This window comes from Ranitomeya imitator, chromosome 6 (assembly GCF_032444005.1).
Source record: "Ranitomeya imitator isolate aRanImi1 chromosome 6, aRanImi1.pri, whole genome shotgun sequence".
Lineage (NCBI taxonomy): Eukaryota > Metazoa > Chordata > Amphibia > Anura > Dendrobatidae > Ranitomeya > Ranitomeya imitator.
This window is the reverse complement of record NC_091287.1, coordinates 530,077,038-530,095,346: the sequence shown is the minus strand read 5'-3', so window position 1 is coordinate 530,095,346 and position 18,309 is coordinate 530,077,038. Positions and strand designations below refer to the sequence as shown.

Below are 18,309 nucleotides of genomic sequence, written 5' to 3'. Positions count from 1 at the left end.
TTAGGTGTGTCGGCTTATACACAAGTATATACAGTATATGAAATTTCTCTTTTATATTTTAAAAATTTTGCTACTTTACTTGTGTGGAGCTTATTTTCTTTACCGCTATGACGTTAGTTTTAGATTCTGACTTTTTTGGCCTTGTCAATACCAAATATGTTTGTTTTTATGTTTTTGAAAGGTGAAGATCAATGCAAACTTTTATATTTAATTTCACTTTTTTTTTTCTTTTTTTGGGACTTGTACTATAAACTGCAATACCACAGTAAATAGTAGAAATAATGTCCCGCACCCATAGGGTTGTTTCAGATCAACGAGACCGTTGCAGAACTTTCCATAACAAAATCCTGCCCCTTGTGAAATGAGTTTTTCTTTTAAGAGTCTTCTTAAAAAAAAAGCCTAATCTAGATAACCAAGTGATGTAAAATAACCAACCTCCTCTGCCACAATAAGGTTCAGCTCAGTCGGCTTTTCCACATCCCTTATCTGATAATTGCATTTTCTGTACTGCCAAGGAAGCAATCCCTTATTACGATCTGTGCATGTGCAGCACCATAAAAACTCCTTCAACATGGCTGTCAAAGAAGCAATGGATGCAAAATCATTTTTTTTTTATTTCATGTACAAGAATGTACACATTGTAATTAGGTCACAAAAGAGACCATGAGATATTTACAGTAGCACTTAGACGCTGATCGGTTCAGACCTTCTTCAGGATTCGGATTGTGCTTTCAGAATAACACAACAAAAGAAAGAGGTTCCACAATCTTATATCCACCTTTCAAATGTCTTATTAGTAGAGACACACAACAGCAGAGGAGAGAAAAATAAAATAAATTACGCTTAATCCCTCAGACTATCTGGATCTTGAGTAAACTCTTCGGCAGGGATGTAATTGTGCCGATCGGCCGTCCACTCTTCCTCCTCGTCTGCCGTGCTCTCGTCGTCACTTAGATGGTGGCCATCCAGCTCCCGCTCCGGTTCCCCGTCAGCAAAATCTTGCACCGCTTCTTCATTTGGCACGACCTGTCCATTGTTGTTGGAAAATGATGCAGCTTCTTTTGCATCGTCCTCGATGTAGACTTTTTGATGGCACATTGGACAAGTATCTTGGATGTACAACCACTTTCGAAGGCAGAGTGCGTGAAAGTAATGGTGGCAAGGCGTCACCCGAGCTGACGTGCGGAACTCCTGGTAGCAGATCGCGCATACGTCGTCAATCTCGCTGCTCTCGGACACTTGGACTTCTGGAAGTGAGTTGATCTTCTTAACAGCTGTCCTACGGTTGATGAACGTCTTCCACCCATTCTTGGCTTGTAAGTAAATATTGAAGTACGCATGAAGACACATCATGCACGCTCGAATCTTGCTTCCCGACTCAAACATCATGGTGTAGGCTCCATTGCCAAACATGACGACGCCAAATATGAACTCTATGATGCTGCCAGTAGAGCGGACATAGTACACGTAGTCATCCAGCTTCTCCCACACTACACTGTAGTGCCCGTCGATCATAAATAACGTGTACACTGTCAACGAAACGATGACTTTGAGACAAAGTTCAATGCAGAAAGCCGTGACGGCAAATAACCAGGTGTTCAGGGTGTAGTAGTGCCACAAAACGCAACTAAGGAGGATTGGAAGCACAAAGAGGAATGCCGAGACCAAGAGCACTGGGAAATGCCTACGAAAAGAGGACACGTGGGAGGCACTGAGTGACATTAATACCGGGTCAGTCATTCCGTGGATAAAATGTAAAATTGCTGTCAACAGAAGGCACATGTTCCGACAAAGGCGAATAAGTCTCTCTTCGGGCTTTAGTCCGCTCAAGCCAGTTTGTAGGGCTAAAATAAAGAACAGGACGGGAGCGACAAAGCCAAGACGTTTGTCTTCTTCTTCGGTGGAGCCGATGAAGGAAAGTATCCCAAGTCCGAGGTAATGTGCTATGGAAGAGATCACAGCGCTCATCCCCAAGACGGTTATTGTGGAGTCGCAGCCGCTGATTATAAGGTGGCAGACCAGTTCCCAGAAGTCATCCCACTGCATAAAGTAGGAGGCTTCTCCTGTTTCGGCATCCATCAGTCTTAGCATGTAGACCATGAAAACAGCCCGGGTGGCTAGTCTAGTCAACCAAAACACTCTCATCACATCAGGGAAGTGGATTTTTTTCCAGGCATCCTCCAACATGATCTGCAGTCCGTAAACCTGATACATGTGCTTCAGCAGGAGGAAGGTGTATTTTGTGGAGTAGTAGAACCATTTGAAGCGAATGGATAGGCAGATTGTAGTGTAGATAGCAAGTATGAGGCCAGAAATGATGACCAGCGTCTGCTGAACCTCGGCTGGAACTTCAATGATGGAGCCAATGGCAGGGACGAGCATATTCATAATTATGAAATTGGAGAACGTGCACTGGATCTCGAGCAAAGAGATGAATCCAATGCCGAAGGCGAGCTGGGAGCCAATCAGTGGCATCCAGAGGGAAGACCCGCTGGGAGGAAGGTCGACCAGTCCGTAAGGGGAATTCAAGTTCAGAGTGGTGTAGTAGTTGATCAACACGGAAGCTGCAGCAGATAGAAGGGCAATGCTGATGGCGTAAAACTTGAAGAGTGCTCTCCGGGACAACACTAGCACTACGGCAGATGCCAGGATGCCTGAGGAAACACAAAAAGAAAGGAACAAGGAGGTTATTATATAGCAGTCGGGGGCACATTTTAGTAAAAACACAATATTAAGACAATGGTTTGAAATTCTACTAAAAAAAAAATCTGAGCTAATCAATTTCACCTAAATGACAAAACGACATTGTTATTTGGGGAATGTAAAACCACCCGAAGTGAAGCTTCAGCCGCCGAACAATGGCTGTAACATATGAAATACCAAATAAACAGTGCATGTGTTGTTCACACTTTTGGTTTGTATCTGGTCTTTTTGTTTCAGAAAGCAGAAGGTTGTTTAGGTTTGTTTCTATTTTCCCATGTGTATGACTACAGTCATGACCGAAAGTGTTGGCACCCTTGGAATGGTTCCAGAAAATGACGTATTTTTCTCAGAAAATTACTGCAATTACACATGTTTTGTTATACACAGGTTTATTTTCTGTGTGTTCACTGGAACACCACAAAAAAAGAGGAAAAAATACAAATTGGACATAATTTCACATAGAACCCCCAAAAAATGGGCCGGACAAAATTGTTGGCACCCTCAACTTAATATTTGGTTGCACGCCCTTTGAAATAACTGCAATCAGTCACTTCCTATGACCACGAAGCTTCTTACATCTCTCAACTGGAGTTGGTCACCACTCTTCTTTTGCACACTGCGCCGGGTCTCATGTGAAGGCGCCTTCTCGCAACAGCAACTTATAGATCTCTCTACAGGTTTCATTGGATTTAGATCCAGACTCATTGCTGACCACTTCAGAACTCTCCAGCGCTTTGTTTCCATCCATTTCTGAGTGATTCTTGAGGTATGTTTGGAGTCATTGTCCTGCTGGAAGACCAATGACCTAGGAAGCAAACCCAGCTTTCTGACACTGGGCACTATACTGCGACCCATAATCCTTTAGTAATCCTCAGATTTCATGATGCCTTGCACACAGTGCCAGAGGCAGCAAAACCACCCCAAAACATCTTTGAGTCTCCACCATATTTGACTGTAGGTACTGTGTTCTTTTCTTTGTAGGTCACATTCTGTGTTCAGTAAACAGTAGAATGATGTGCTTTATGAAAAAGCTCTATCTTGGTCTCATCTATCCACAAAACGTTTTCCCAGAAGGATTCTGGCTTACTCACGTACATTTTCTTAAACTGCAGTTAAGTTTTTTTATGTCTCTGTCAGCAGTGGGGGTCCTCCTGGGTCTCCTGCCATAGCATTTCATTTTATTCAAATGTCGACTGATAGTTGGCGCTGTCACTGATGCACCCTGAGCCTGCAGGACAGCTTGAATTTCTTTAGGGCCTCTTATCCACCATCCGACTATCCTGCATTGCAACCTTTCATCAATTATTCTCTGCCGTCCACGTCCAGGGAGATTAACCACAGTGCCATGGGTTGTAAACTTCTTGATTATGTTGTGTACCGTGGATAAAGGAACATCAAGATCTCTGGAGATGGACTTGTAACCTTGAGATTATTGATATTTTTCAACAGTTCTCTTTTCTCCATGCTTAGTGCGACACACACTGACACACAATGCAAAGATGGAGTCAACATCTCCTTTTTATCTGGTTTCAGGTGTGATTTTCATATTGCTCACACCTGTTACTTGCCACAGGCGAGTTTGAACGATCAACACATGCTTGAAACAAAAGCTGATCACCCACAATTTTGGAAAGGTGCCAACAGTTTTTGTCCTGACCATTTTTGGGGGTTTCCATTTTGCTTTTTTTTTTTCTTGTGTTGTTCCAATACACACAAAGGAAATAATGATATGTAGAACAAAACATGTGTAATTTTAATAATGTTCTGGAAAAAATACTTAATTTTCCCCAAAAATGACGAAAAAAATTGCAAAAAACCTCTGTGTAGTCAGCATTGGCTTTCCTTTACAGCTTTGGTTGAGTTTTTATTCTGGTGGAAATAAAAACACAAAATCTCAATCCTGCTTTTTTTTTATTGATGATTTAGTATTTATAAGTGTTTTTGTGATAGAGAACCCCATAGAAAAATGCATGGGGGAAAAAAAATGGCACACCTAGAGCATGCTGCAATCGGGGGGTGGTAATCAACCACGAACTCCAAAAATGCACCAAAGTAAAAGGGTGCGCAGACTGTAGTGTTTCATATTGTCATTTATAAAATGAAGTCACCAACATTACAATAAAATGATGGGATCAGCCATGATGCCAGAGATACACCAAAGCGTCAGACCCCCCTATCTATTGAGGGCTCCTTTATAGAAGGGAAGTATTACACAGATGCAAGCGCTTACTAAAAGTCTAAGAAATGAAGAATTCTATATAACCTGTCATCTTCCCCGCGTTCATTATAAATGGTCACCTTTTGGTTTCTGGTTTACATCACTGACTGTTTGCAGTGGTCATGTGCAGATTGTCTGCAGCGGTCACATGCTGCTGTGATGTAACTAGGGACCAGTGATAGGCGAAGCCTTGTCAGCACTGGAATTTCGGGCATTGAAGTTGAACAAGGGCTGTTCTGTAGCCATTACTATTTTTGGGGTTTTTATCTCTTTGCTCAATCCTTTTAAATAAAAAGTCGAAGTGAAGCTAGGTCTCACAAGTCACATGTGTAATCGCCGACATACTAGAAAGCCATTCTCCGCTGTGTGGACCTGTACCTGTGAAGGTGGAGGTCAGGTTACTTGGCATGAAACGCATCTTAATCATTGATATCAGCCATATTTTTGGCATAATAAAAGGGGAAGAATCCCTAAACAAATACAGAGGCGGGGGAGGGGAAAGCAGATTTGCATAAAGGAGGATGCTAATAAATGGAGTACTCCAGGAGCCAGGGGCAGAGTACAGACTGCCTAAGAGGTCTCCTTTCTGTCAATAGCTTCCATCAGCGGGAGAGGAGTTGGGGAGGAAGGCTGCATGTTCCTGCACATCATATGAAGGGATATTGGGGATTATAGAACAGGTAATTGCTAACATACAAGCTCAGGTTCAGCAAACGTGATGAGATCTTATCGGGAAGGTGAAGGCTCAGAACATGTCCTATGTCAAAGTGCAAAGGACGAAGAGATACTACGGAGATCGATCATACGACAGGTTCCAGGACAAAGTCATTATCTCCTAATAGGAGCCATGTCCGCCAGGGTGCGTGGAACAGCCAAGTGTCCGGCAAGCGTGGCCAGATCTAGCTCCAAAAATTGTCGTGAAGGATGTTTATCCAAATGGCTTCACTTAAAGAGGTTATCCAGGACTATTTTTTTTTTTTTTTACAATTGGCTAAAAATTAACAGGCAGGCGATTGCTAACAGAAGCAACTGCCTGCCTGTTCCGCCAGCTCAGAGCTGTCACTGATCGCTCCTGTCAGTAATTTGGTTGCTCCACGTTAACAGAGCAGCTCTTTTTCCAGGCTGCGCTGTCAACAGGGTGTAACTGATGGCGTTATGCGGATTGACTGCTGGCTCTGCGCAGTTAGGTAGCAGGGAGCTGGCTGTCCATCAGCACGACATCAGCAGTCACAAGCAGTCAACAGGACAGAGCATAAGAGAAGCCGCTGCTGTTAACATGATGTCAGTAGAATCGCTGGAAGGAGCGGTCTGTGTAGGCAGAGATTGGCACCGGGCACAACACGCAGGTAGTTAGCAGCTACCATCCTGTTAGTGCTTAAGCTCATAGCAAAACAAAAACTAAATATGAAGTGTCCTGGATAACCCCTTCTTTAGGAAACAAAAAACAATGCAGTCTCCTTGTGTGACATTCGCTGTGCCTTCAAACCAGATGTAGTTATAATAGGAAAGGACGACGCTCCCCTCCTGATCTTGGTATATAATCTGTGATGCCACAGGGAAGACACGCGGCAAGGTCACAGCACACATCCTAATAATAATGCCTGGGCTGATTGGTCGGGAACATGGCGTCAGGCCAACTGCATCTGGGCGAGACATTAGATGGAGATTAGTCATCTGTTGGGTCACAAGACACGTCCTGGGGCGATACCGGCAGTGTAAATGTCAGCATCTGCAGGGCAGAGAGACATGGGAGGACTCCAAAAGAGGACCTGCTGCGTTACCAGCGACCCTGCACTAAACGTAAAAGAGGGGGCAACATGGACTGCAACCCCCAACGTGGCCGCTATGGAAAGTATAGAAAAAAATAATTCATTTGCATATTTGTCTAGAAGGGGATTTCCACTTACTAGTATTTTCAAGCCGCCTCTGTCACATACACTCCAATGGCTATTGAGGACAGCATTTAAAGGGTTAAACTGCCGACACTGTACGAAAGTCCGCTGCCTACAGTCGCAGCTGTGTAATACATCCAGACTTCAGCCGCGATCTTGTGACTACAGTGGACAGTACTTACGACGCCATCATGACAGATACCTTGATACCGGTAATCCGATGTCTTATTCAAGAGAAATCCATGTTCTTTTGAATATGTAAATGAATTGCTAAGATCTATGGGCCACACATAGATCTCCCCAAGATTTTGACTCCAGAGCTTATAATAAATTAAGGGAGTCGTTACCAATGTGAGGCATGTAATGACTGACTGTCTCACAGCAGAGCTGTGTGTGAATATAACAGTACAGCAGAGCTGTGTGTGAATATAACAGTACAGCAGAGCTGTGTGTGAATATAACTAACAGTACAGCAGAGCTGTGTGTGAATATAACTAACAGTACAGCAGAGCTGTGTGTGAATATAACTAACAGTACAGCAGAGCTGTGTGTGAATATAACTAACAGTACAGCAGAGCTGTGTGTGAATATAACTAACAGTACAGCAGAGCTGAGCTTCATTTCATTAGAAACACACCTGTAGTTGTTCTCAGTCCTTCAGCTTCACAGACAGCGAGTGTGGGGAGGAAAAGGACAGAGCAGAGCTGACAGCACGGGGAGATGACAACCGCACATTTGCACAGAGACAAGGCTTAACTCTGCTGTACTGTGAGGGTTATAATCTGGCACAGCTCTGCAGCACAGCTACCAGCACTCTCAGAGGAGAAATGCAAATGTTTGTAATCAAAGTTCACTGCTGCTGTTCTGAGTCAGATCTCACTGCAGAGCTGTGTGATCAGGAGAGCAGACTGTCAGTCGTTACATGTCTCACTGCTAATGCAGCCTATCATGTCAAATAAGCCATGAAGACAGATTCACAGGGAAATCTATGTCCAACCCAGAGATCTTAACAGCTCATTTACATATTAAGAAAACCGTGGATTTCTCTGGAATAAGAAATCGGATCGCAGATATGAAGATGTCATTTCTATCACCTTCCTGTGACCTACCTGCCCATATAGACAACCCAGGAGGCGTGATCCTACTGACACATTCCCTATAAAGTCAATGGGATCTGTGACCGCGTGACTAATTTTATGACCCATGATGTCAGTGTAGCCAATAACTTTTTTCTTCAGATGTTTTGTGTTAGTATCTCTTCTGTGGGATCAGACCAGGTGACAAACTTCACTCCACAAGGGCATTAAAAGGGTATTCCCATTTCCAAGATCCTATCTCAACGTGTAGCAGGTGTCATAATAACTATATATATAATTGTCTAAGGGTCACTTCTGTCTGTCTGTCTGTCCTCAACTTCCGTAACGGAAATCCCGCGTCGCTGATTGGTCTCGGCAGCTGCCTGTCATGGCTGCCGCGACCAATCAGCGACGGGCACAGTCCGATTAGTCCCTCCCCTACTCCCCTGCACTCACTGCTCGGCGCCCGCTCCGTAATCCCCTCCACTCACACAGGGTTAATGGCAGCGGTAACGGCCCGTGGTGTAACGCACTCCGTTACCGCCGCTATTAACCCCGTGTGTCCCCAACTATTTACTATTGATGCTGCCTATGCAGCATCAATAGTAAAAATATGTCATGTTAAAAATAAAAAAACCTGCTATACTTACCATCCGCCGCCTTTCCAGTTCCTCGCGGCACTCCGGTGACTGCTCCATTGCAAGCGGCAGCTTCAAGTCCCAGGGCTGGTATGAGACAAGGACCTGCCATGACATTACGGTCATGAGACCACGACGTCATCACAGGTCCTGCTCATACCAGCCCTGGGACCGGAAGCTGCCGCTTGCAATGGAGCGGTCACCGGAGTGCCGCGAGGAACTGGAAAGGCGGCGGATGGTAAGTATAGCAGGACTTCAAAGGGCCTTCGGAAGGTGAGTATATATTTATTTTTTATTTTAAGGCTCTATACTAAGTGGCTCTGTGCTGTATACTCCATCGCTGTGCAATATACTATGTGGCTGTGCAATATACTATGTGGGCTGGGCAATATACTACATGGGCTGGGCAATATACTACATGGGCATGCATATTCTAGAATACCTGATGCCTTAGAATCGGGCCACCATCTAGTTAGCAAATAATACCTCCAATTAAAAATGTAGTATAGTTACCCAATGTGCAGGGCATTGCAGCAGCTTAGGCATCCATGGTTATGACCACTAACAACTAACTGTCAATATATGAGTGTTTGCAACAATGGATACCAAAGCTACTGCCCTGCAACATAGCTAACCAGGAAAACTATACATTTCTAACTGGAGGTATTTGCTAATATTATTTACACCTACTGGTACATACTGGGGTGGCAGGAAGTGCCGTCACTGTCTAACAAGGTGCCAGTGATAGCGGACCTCCCTGATTTCTGTATAGACGGTCAGCACACAGCAGTGCACCCCCGGGCATCATGGGCAGGTGGCCATATCGGTTGTCACTGTCTGACAAGATGCCAGTGATGGCTGCCCTCCCTGAGTTCTGTACAGAGGGCCAGCACACAGCCCCCAGTCACACAGCAGTGCACTCCCAGGCACCATGGACAGGCGGCCATATTGGCGGTCACCACCCTACAAGGTGCCAGTGATGGCGGCCCTCCCTGAGTTCTGTATAGAGGACCAGCACACAGCCCCCAGTCACACAGCAGTGCACCCCCGGGCACCATGGGCAGGAGGCCATATTGGCGGTCACCACCCTACAAGGTGCCAGTGATGGCTGCCCTCCCTGAGTTCTGTACAGAGGACCAAAACAACAGCCCCCAGTCACACAGCAGTGCACCCCCGGGCACCATGGACAGGCGGCCATATTGGTGGTCACCACCCTACAAGGTGCCAGTGATGGCTACCCTCCCTGAGTTCTGTACAGAGGACCAGCACACAGCCCCCCAGTCACACAGCAGTGCACCCCCGGGCACCATGGACAGGCGGCCATATTGGTGGTCACCACCCTACAAGGTGCCAGTGATGGCTACCCTCCCTGAGTTCTGTACAGAGGACCAGCACACAGCCCCCCAGTCACACAGCAGTGCACCCCCGGGCACCATGGACAGGCGGCCATATTGGCGGTCACCACCCTACAAGGTGCCAGTGATGGCTACCCTCCCTGAGTTCTGTACAGAGGACCAGCACAGAGCCCCCAGTCACACAGCAGTGCACCCCCGGGCACCATGGACAGGCGGCCATATTGGTGGTCACCACCCTACAAGGTGCCAGTGATGGCTGCCCTCACTGAGTTCTGTACAGAGGACCAGCACACAGCCCCCAGTCACCCAGCAGTGCACCCCCAGGCACCATGGACAGGAGGCCATATTGGAGGTCACCACCCTACAAGGTGCCAGTGATGGCTGCCCTCCCTGAGTTCTGTACAGAGGACCAGCACACAGCCCCCAGTCACCCAGCAGTGCACCCCCAGGCACCATGGACAGGCGGCCATATTGGCGGTCACCACCCTACAAGGTGCCAGTGATGGCTGCCCTCCGTGAGTTCTGTACAGAGGGCCCGCACACAGCCCCCCAGTCACACAGCAGTGCACCCCCGGGCACCATGGGCAGGAGACCATATTGGCGGTCACCACCCTACAAGGTGCCAGTGATGGCTGCCCTCCCTGAGTTCTGTACAGAGGACCAGCACACAGCCCCCCAGTCACACAGCAGTGCACCCCCAGGCACCATGGACAGGCGGCCATATTGGAGGTCACCACCCTACAACGTGCCAGTGATGGCGGCCCTCCCTGAGTTCTGTACAGAGGACCAGCACACAGCCCCCAGTCACACAGCAGTGCACCCCCGGGCACCATGGACAGGCGGCCATATTGGTGGTCACCACCCTACAAGGTGCCAGTGATGGCTGCCCTCCCTGAGTTCTGTACAGAGGACCAGCACACAGCCCCCAGTCACACAGCAGTGCACCCCCGGGCACCATGGACAGGCGGCCATATTGGTGGTCACCACCCTACAAGGTGCCAGTGATGGCTGCCCTCACTGAGTTCTGTACAGAGGACCAGCACACAGCCCCCAGTCACCCAGCAGTGCACCCCCAGGCACCATGGACAGGAGGCCATATTGGAGGTCACCACCCTACAAGGTGCCAGTGATGGCTGCCCTCCGTGAGTTCTGTACAGAGGGCCCGCACACAGCCCCCCAGTCACACAGCAGTGCACCCCCGGGCACCATGGGCAGGAGACCATATTGGCGGTCACCACCCTACAAGGTGCCAGTGATGGCTGCCCTCCCTGAGTTCTGTACAGAGGACCAGCACACAGCCCCCCAGTCACACAGCAGTGCACCCCCAGGCACCATGGACAGGCGGCCATATTGGTGGTCACCACCCTACAAGGTGCCAGTGATGGCTGCCCTCCCTGAGTTCTGTACAGAGGACCAGCACACAGCCCCCAGTCACACAGCAGTGCACCCCCAGGCACCATGGACAGGAGGCCATATTGGCGGTCACCACCCTACAAGGTGCCAGTGATGGCTGCCCTCCCTGAGTTCTGTACAGAGGACCAGCACACAGCCCCCAGTCACACAGCAGTGCACCCCCGGGCACCATGGACAGGCGGCCATATTGGGGGTCACCACCCTACAAGGTGCCAGTGATGGCTGCCCTCCCTGAGTTCTGTACAGAGGACCAGCACACAGCCCCCCAGTCACACAGCAGTGCACCCCCGGACAGGCGGCCATATTGGGGGTCACCACCCTACAAGGTGCCAGTGATGGCTGCCCTCCCTGAGTTCTGTACAGAGGACCAGCACACAGCCCCCCAGTCACACAGCAGTGCACCCCCGGACAGGCGGCCATATTGGCGGTCACCACCCTACAAGGTGCCAGTGATGGCTGCCCTCCCTGAGTTCTGTACAGAGGGCCCGCACACAGCCCCCCAGTCACACAGCAGTGCACCCCCGGGCACCATGGGCAGGAGACCATATTGACGGTCACCACCCTACAAGGTGCCAGTGATGGCTGCCCTCCCTGAGTTCTGTACAGAGGACCAGCACACAGCCCCCCAGTCACACAGCAGTGCACCCCCGGACAGGCGGCCATATTGGCGGTCACCACCCTACAAGGTGCCAGTGATGGCTGCCCTCCCTGAGTTCTGTACAGAGGACCAGCACACAGCCCCCAGTCACACAGCAGTGCACCCCCAGGCACCATGGACAGGAGGCCATATTGGCGGTCACCACCCTACAAGGTGCCAGTGATGGCGGCCCTCCCTGAGTTCTGTACAGAGGACCATCACACAGCCCCCAGTCACACAGCAGTGCACCCCCGGGCACCATGGACAGGCGGCCATATTGGTTGTCACCACCCTACAAGGTGCCAGTGATGGCTGCCCTCCCTGAGTTCTGTACAGAGGGCCAGCACACAGCCCCCCAGTCACACAGCAGTGCACCCCCGGACAGGCGGCCATATTGGCGGTCACCACCCTACAAGGTGCCAGTGATGGCTGCCCTCCCTTAGTTCTGTACAGAGGGCCAGCACACAGCCCCCCAGTCACACAGCAGTGCACCCCGAGGCACCATGGACAGGAGGCCATATTGGTGGTCACCACCCTACAAGGTGCCAGTGATGGCTGCCCTCCCTGAGTTCTGTACAGAGGACCAGCACACAGCCCCCAGTCACACAGCAGGGCACCCCCGGGCACCATGGACAGGAGGCCATATTGGTGGTCACCACCCTACAAGGTGCCAGTGATTGCTGCCCTCCCTGAGTTCTGTACAGAGGACCAGCACACAGCCCCCCAGTCACACAGCAGTGCACCCCCGGGCACCATGGACAGGCGGCCATATTGGAGGTCACCACCCTACAACGTGCCAGTGATGGCGGCCCTCCCTGAGTTCTGTACAGAGGACCAGCACACAGCCCCCCAGTCACACAGCAGTGCACCCCCGGACAGGCGGCCATATTGGCGGTCACCACCCTACAAGGTGCCAGTGATGGCTGCCCTCCCTGAGTTCTGTACAGAGGACCAGCACACAGCCCCCAGTCACACAGCAGGGCACCCCCGGGCACCATGGACAGGAGGCCATATTGGTGGTCACCACCCTACAAGGTGCCAGTGATTGCTGCCCTCCCTGAGTTCTGTACAGAGGACCAGCACACAGCCCCCCAGTCACACAGCAGTGCACCCCCGGACAGGCGGCCATATTGGCGGTCACCACCCTACAAGGTGCCAGTGATGGCTGCCCTCCCTGAGTTCTGTACAGAGGGCCAGCACACAGCCCCCAGTCACACAGCAGTGCACCCCCAGGCACCATGGACAGGAGGCCATATTGGTGGTCACCACCCTACAAGGTGCCAGTGATGGCTGCCCTCCCTGAGTTCTGTACAGAGGACCAGCACACAGCCCCCAGTCACACAGCAGTGCACCCCCAGGCACCATGGACAGGAGGCCATATTGGTGGTCACCACCCTACAAGGTGCCAGTGATGGCTGCCCTCCCTGAGGTCTGTACAGAGGACCAGCACACAGCCCCCCAGTCACACAGCAGTGCACCCCCGGGCACAATGGACAGGAGGCCATATTGGTGGTCACCACCTTACAAGGTGCCAGTGATGGCTGCCCTCCCTGAGTTCTGTACAGAGGACCAGCACACAGCCCCCCAGTCACACAGCAGTGCACCCCCAGGCACCATGGACAGGAGGCCATATTGGCGGTCACCACCCTACAAGGTGCCAGTGATGGCGGCCCTCCCTGAGTTCTGTACAGAGGACCATCACACAGCCCCCAGTCACACAGCAGTGCACCCCCGGGCACCATGGACAGGCGGCCATATTGGTTGTCACCACCCTACAAGGTGCCAGTGATGGCTGCCCTCCCTGAGTTCTGTACAGAGGGCCAGCACACAGCCCCCAGTCACACAGCAGTGCACCCCCGGGCACCATGGACAGGCGGCCATATTGGGGGTCACCACCCTACAAGGTGCCAGTGATGGCTGCCCTCCCTGAGTTTTGTACAGAGGACCAGCACACAGCCCCCCAGTCACACAGCAGTGCACCCCCGGACAGGCGGCCATATTGGCGGTCACCACCCTACAAGGTGCCAGTGATGGCTGCCCTCCCTGAGTTCTGTACAGAGGGCCAGCACACAGCCCCCAGTCACACAGCAGTGCACCCCCGGGCACCATGGACAGGAGGCCATATTGGGGGTCACCACCCTAAAAGGTGCTAGTGATGGCTGCCCTCCCTGAGTTCTGTACAGAGGACCAGCACACAGCCCCCCAGTCACACAGCAGTGCACCCCCGGGCACCATGGACAGGCGGCCATATTGGGGGTCACCACCCTAAAAGGTGCTAGTGATGGCTGCCCTCCCTGAGTTCTGTACAGAGGACCAGCACACAGCCCCCCAGTCACACAGCAGTGCACCCCCGGACAGGCGGCCATATTGGCGGTCACCACCCTACAAGGTGCCAGTGATGGCTGCCCTCCCTTAGTTCTGTACAGAGGGCCAGCACACAGCCCCCAGTCACACAGCAGTGCACCCCCGGGCACCATGGACAGGCGGCCATATTGGGGGTCACCACCCTACAAGGTGCCAGTGATGGCGGCCCTCCCTGAGTTCTGTACAGAGGACCAGCACTCAGCCCCCAGTCACACAGCAGTGCACCCCCGGGCACCATGGACAGGCGGCCATATTGGCGGTCACCACCCTACAAGGTGCCAGTGATGGCTGCCCTCCCTGAGTTCTGTACAGAGGACCAGCACACAGCCCCCCAGTCACACAGCAGTGCACCCCGAGGCACCATGGACAGGAGGCCATATTGGTGGTCACCACCCTACAAGGTGCCAGTGATGGCTGCCCTCCCTGAGTTCTGTACAGAGGACCAGCACACAGCCCCCAGTCACACAGCAGGGCACCCCCGGGCACCATGGACAGGAGGCCATATTGGTGGTCACCACCCTACAAGGTGCCAGTGATTGCTGCCCTCCCTGAGTTCTGTACAGAGGACCAGCACACAGCCCCCCAGTCACACAGCAGTGCACCCCCGGGCACCATGGACAGGCGGCCATATTGGAGGTCACCACCCTACAACGTGCCAGTGATGGCGGCCCTCCCTGAGTTCTGTACAGAGGACCAGCACACAGCCCCCCAGTCACACAGCAGTGCACCCCCGGACAGGCGGCCATATTGGCGGTCACCACCCTACAAGGTGCCAGTGATGGCTGCCCTCCCTGAGTTCTGTACAGAGGACCAGCACACAGCCCCCAGTCACACAGCAGGGCACCCCCGGGCACCATGGACAGGAGGCCATATTGGTGGTCACCACCCTACAAGGTGCCAGTGATTGCTGCCCTCCCTGAGTTCTGTACAGAGGACCAGCACACAGCCCCCCAGTCACACAGCAGTGCACCCCCGGACAGGCGGCCATATTGGCGGTCACCACCCTACAAGGTGCCAGTGATGGCTGCCCTCCCTGAGTTCTGTACAGAGGGCCAGCACACAGCCCCCAGTCACACAGCAGTGCACCCCCAGGCACCATGGACAGGAGGCCATATTGGTGGTCACCACCCTACAAGGTGCCAGTGATGGCTGCCCTCCCTGAGTTCTGTACAGAGGACCAGCACACAGCCCCCAGTCACACAGCAGTGCACCCCCAGGCACCATGGACAGGAGGCCATATTGGTGGTCACCACCCTACAAGGTGCCAGTGATGGCTGCCCTCCCTGAGGTCTGTACAGAGGACCAGCACACAGCCCCCCAGTCACACAGCAGTGCACCCCCGGGCACAATGGACAGGAGGCCATATTGGTGGTCACCACCTTACAAGGTGCCAGTGATGGCTGCCCTCCCTGAGTTCTGTACAGAGGACCAGCACACAGCCCCCCAGTCACACAGCAGTGCACCCCCGGGCACAATGGACAGGAGGCCATATTGGGGGTCACCACCCTACAAGGTGCCAGTGATGGCTGCCCTCCCTGAGTTCTGTACAGAGGACCAGCACACAGCCCCCAGTCACAGCAGTGCACCCCCAGGCACCATGGACAGGCGGCCATATTGGCGGTCAGCACCCTACAAGGTGCCAGTGATGGCTGCCCTCCCTGAGTTCTGTACAGAGGGCCAGCACACAGCCCCCAGTCACACAGCAGTGCACCCCCGGGCACCATGGACAGGCGGCCATATTGGCGGTCACCACCCTACAAGGTGCCAGTGATGGCTGCCCTCCCTGAGTTCTGTACAGAGGGCCAGCACCCAGCCCCCAGTCACACAGCAGTGCACCCCCGGGCACCATGGACAGGCGGCCATATTGGTGGTCACCACCCTACAAGGTGCCAGTGATGGCGGCCCTCCCTGAGTTCTGTACAGAGGACCAGCACACAGCCCCCCAGTCACACAGCAGTGCACCCCCGAGCACCATGGACAGGCGGCCATATTGGTGGTCACCACCCTACAAGGTGCCAGTGATGGCTGCCCTCCCTGAGTTCTGTACAGAGGGCCAGCACCCAGCCCCCAGTCACACAGCAGTGCACCCCCGGACAGGCGGCCATATTGGCGGTCAGCACCCTACAAGGTGCCAGTGATGGCTGCCCTCCCTGAGTTCTGTACAGAGGGCCAGCACCCAGCCCCCAGTCACACAGCAGTGCACCCCCGGGCACCATGGACAGGCGGCCATATTGGTGGTCACCACCCTACAAGGTGCCAGTGATGGCGGCCCTCCCTGAGTTCTGTACAGAGGACCAGCACACAGCCCCCCAGTCACACAGCAGTGCACCCCCGAGCACCATGGACAGGCGGCCATATTGGTGGTCACCACCCTACAAGGTGCCAGTGATGGCTGCCCTCCCTGAGTTCTGTACAGAGGGCCAGCACCCAGCCCCCAGTCACACAGCAGTGCACCCCCGGACAGGCGGCCATATTGGCGGTCAGCACCCTACAAGGTGCCAGTGATGGCTGCCCTCCCTGAGTTCTGTACAGAGGGCCAGCACCCAGCCCCCAGTCACACAGCAGTGCACCCCCGGACAGGCGGCCATATTGGGGGTCAGCGGACACTCACCCAGCAGCCTGAGCAGCACCTGCACCAGGAGGGACACGATTCCGGCCGAGAAGTCGCAGGAACAGTTCAGGATGGCGTCAATGATGAAAACAGGCGGAACCCGCAGGGCCACATCCAGCACGGCCCTGACCCGCTGCCCCACCAGTAGTAACGGAGGCGCGGCCATTGCACTGTGACTGCCGCCCCTGCAGGAGGCTGCCGGGGGTCTCCTCGGCGGGTGAAGAACACCCCCGCTTCCCCGGGGCTACTTGCCGCCGTTGCCGGTGTATTCCGGTACTAAACCCATGCTCCCCGCACCTGCCAAACGGCAGCTGCTGCGTCACAGCCCGCCCGCGACGCGCCCTGACGTAACGCATGCGCGCATCGACAGGACTTTCCTTTCCTTTTTTTGTTTTTCAATGTAACTTTATTAACACAAACAGTCACCATCTTTCCTTGCACAGCTTTATTATTAACACGAACATTCATTCCTGAGACACCCAAGGGAGCAGTCGTTTTTTGTTTTTTTTTCATTTTTGTGCGCGTATCGGGGGGGGAATTACCGGAGCTTTTGAGTGGTGTTATTGTGCCAGGGTTGTCTATTGATACGTCGCACTCTGCAATGGACGAGAGGAGCAACTGTGTCAATAGCTGATGCATGAGTGGCATTGTAGAAAGCAGTGGCAGTGTCTGTCGTGGAGTGAGGATATGGATGCCAATATAGCAGCAGCGGAGTGGGATAGCAACAGGAGCACCAGTATGGCGGCAACAGAGGGGGATAGCAACAGGAGCACCAAAATGGTGGCAACAGAAGGGGATAGCAACAGGAGCACCAGTATGGCGGCAACAGAAGGGGATAGCAACAGGAGCACCAGTATGGCAGCAACAGAGGGGGATAGCAACAGGAGCACCAGTATGGCAGCAACAGAGGGGGATAGCAACAGGAACACCAAAATGGTGGCAACAGAGGGGGATAGCAACAGGAGCACCAGTATGGCAGCGACGGAGTGGGATAGCAACAGGAGAACCAGTATGGCGGCAACAGAGGGGGATAGCAACAGGAGCACCAGTATGGCAGCAACAGAGGGGGATAGCAACAGGAGCACCAAAATGGTGGCAACAGAGGGGGATAGCAACAGGAGCACCAGTATGGCAGCGACGGAGTGGGATAGCAACAGGAGAACCAGTATGGCGGAAACAGAGGGGGATAGCAACAGGAGAACCAGTATGGCAGCGACGGAGTGGGATAGCAACAGGAGAACCAGTATGGCGGCAACAGAGGGGGATATGTCATGATCCCAATGGCAGGGGATCACAAAAATGACAAGCACAGATACAAACAAGCTCTAGGGCGATGGAACCTGAGCTGACCGCGACCCTAAACCTAACACACAAATAAAAGTAGCCGGGGAACGTGCCTACG

At 52.6% G+C, this 18,309-nt stretch overlaps 1 protein-coding gene across 1 annotated transcript; it reads right to left on the bottom strand.

Moving 5' to 3' along the window:
- Positions 1–596: 596 nt before the first annotated feature.
- On the bottom strand, positions 597–17,262 carry RNF139 (ring finger protein 139). Its single transcript, XM_069731869.1, has 2 exons — positions 16,908–17,262; positions 597–2,654 (listed from the first exon to the last, which is right to left on the bottom strand). The coding sequence occupies exons 1-2, from the start codon at positions 17,071–17,073 to the stop codon at positions 844–846; spliced, it is 1,977 nt and encodes a 658-aa protein (XP_069587970.1). The 5' UTR covers positions 17,074–17,262; the 3' UTR covers positions 597–843.
- Between the last annotated feature and the right edge of the window lie 1,047 nt (positions 17,263–18,309).

Bases quoted from the DNA above. Each gene is read 5' to 3' on its own strand.
- RNF139 (XM_069731869.1), bottom strand. From the start codon at position 17,073: ATGGCCGCGCCTCCGTTACTACTGGTGGGGCAGCGGGTCAGGGCCGTG. The intron at 2,655-16,907 runs GTGAGTGTCCGC...GTGTTTCCTCAG, and splicing joins GGTGCTGCTCAGGCTGCTGG to GCATCCTGGCATCTGCCGTA.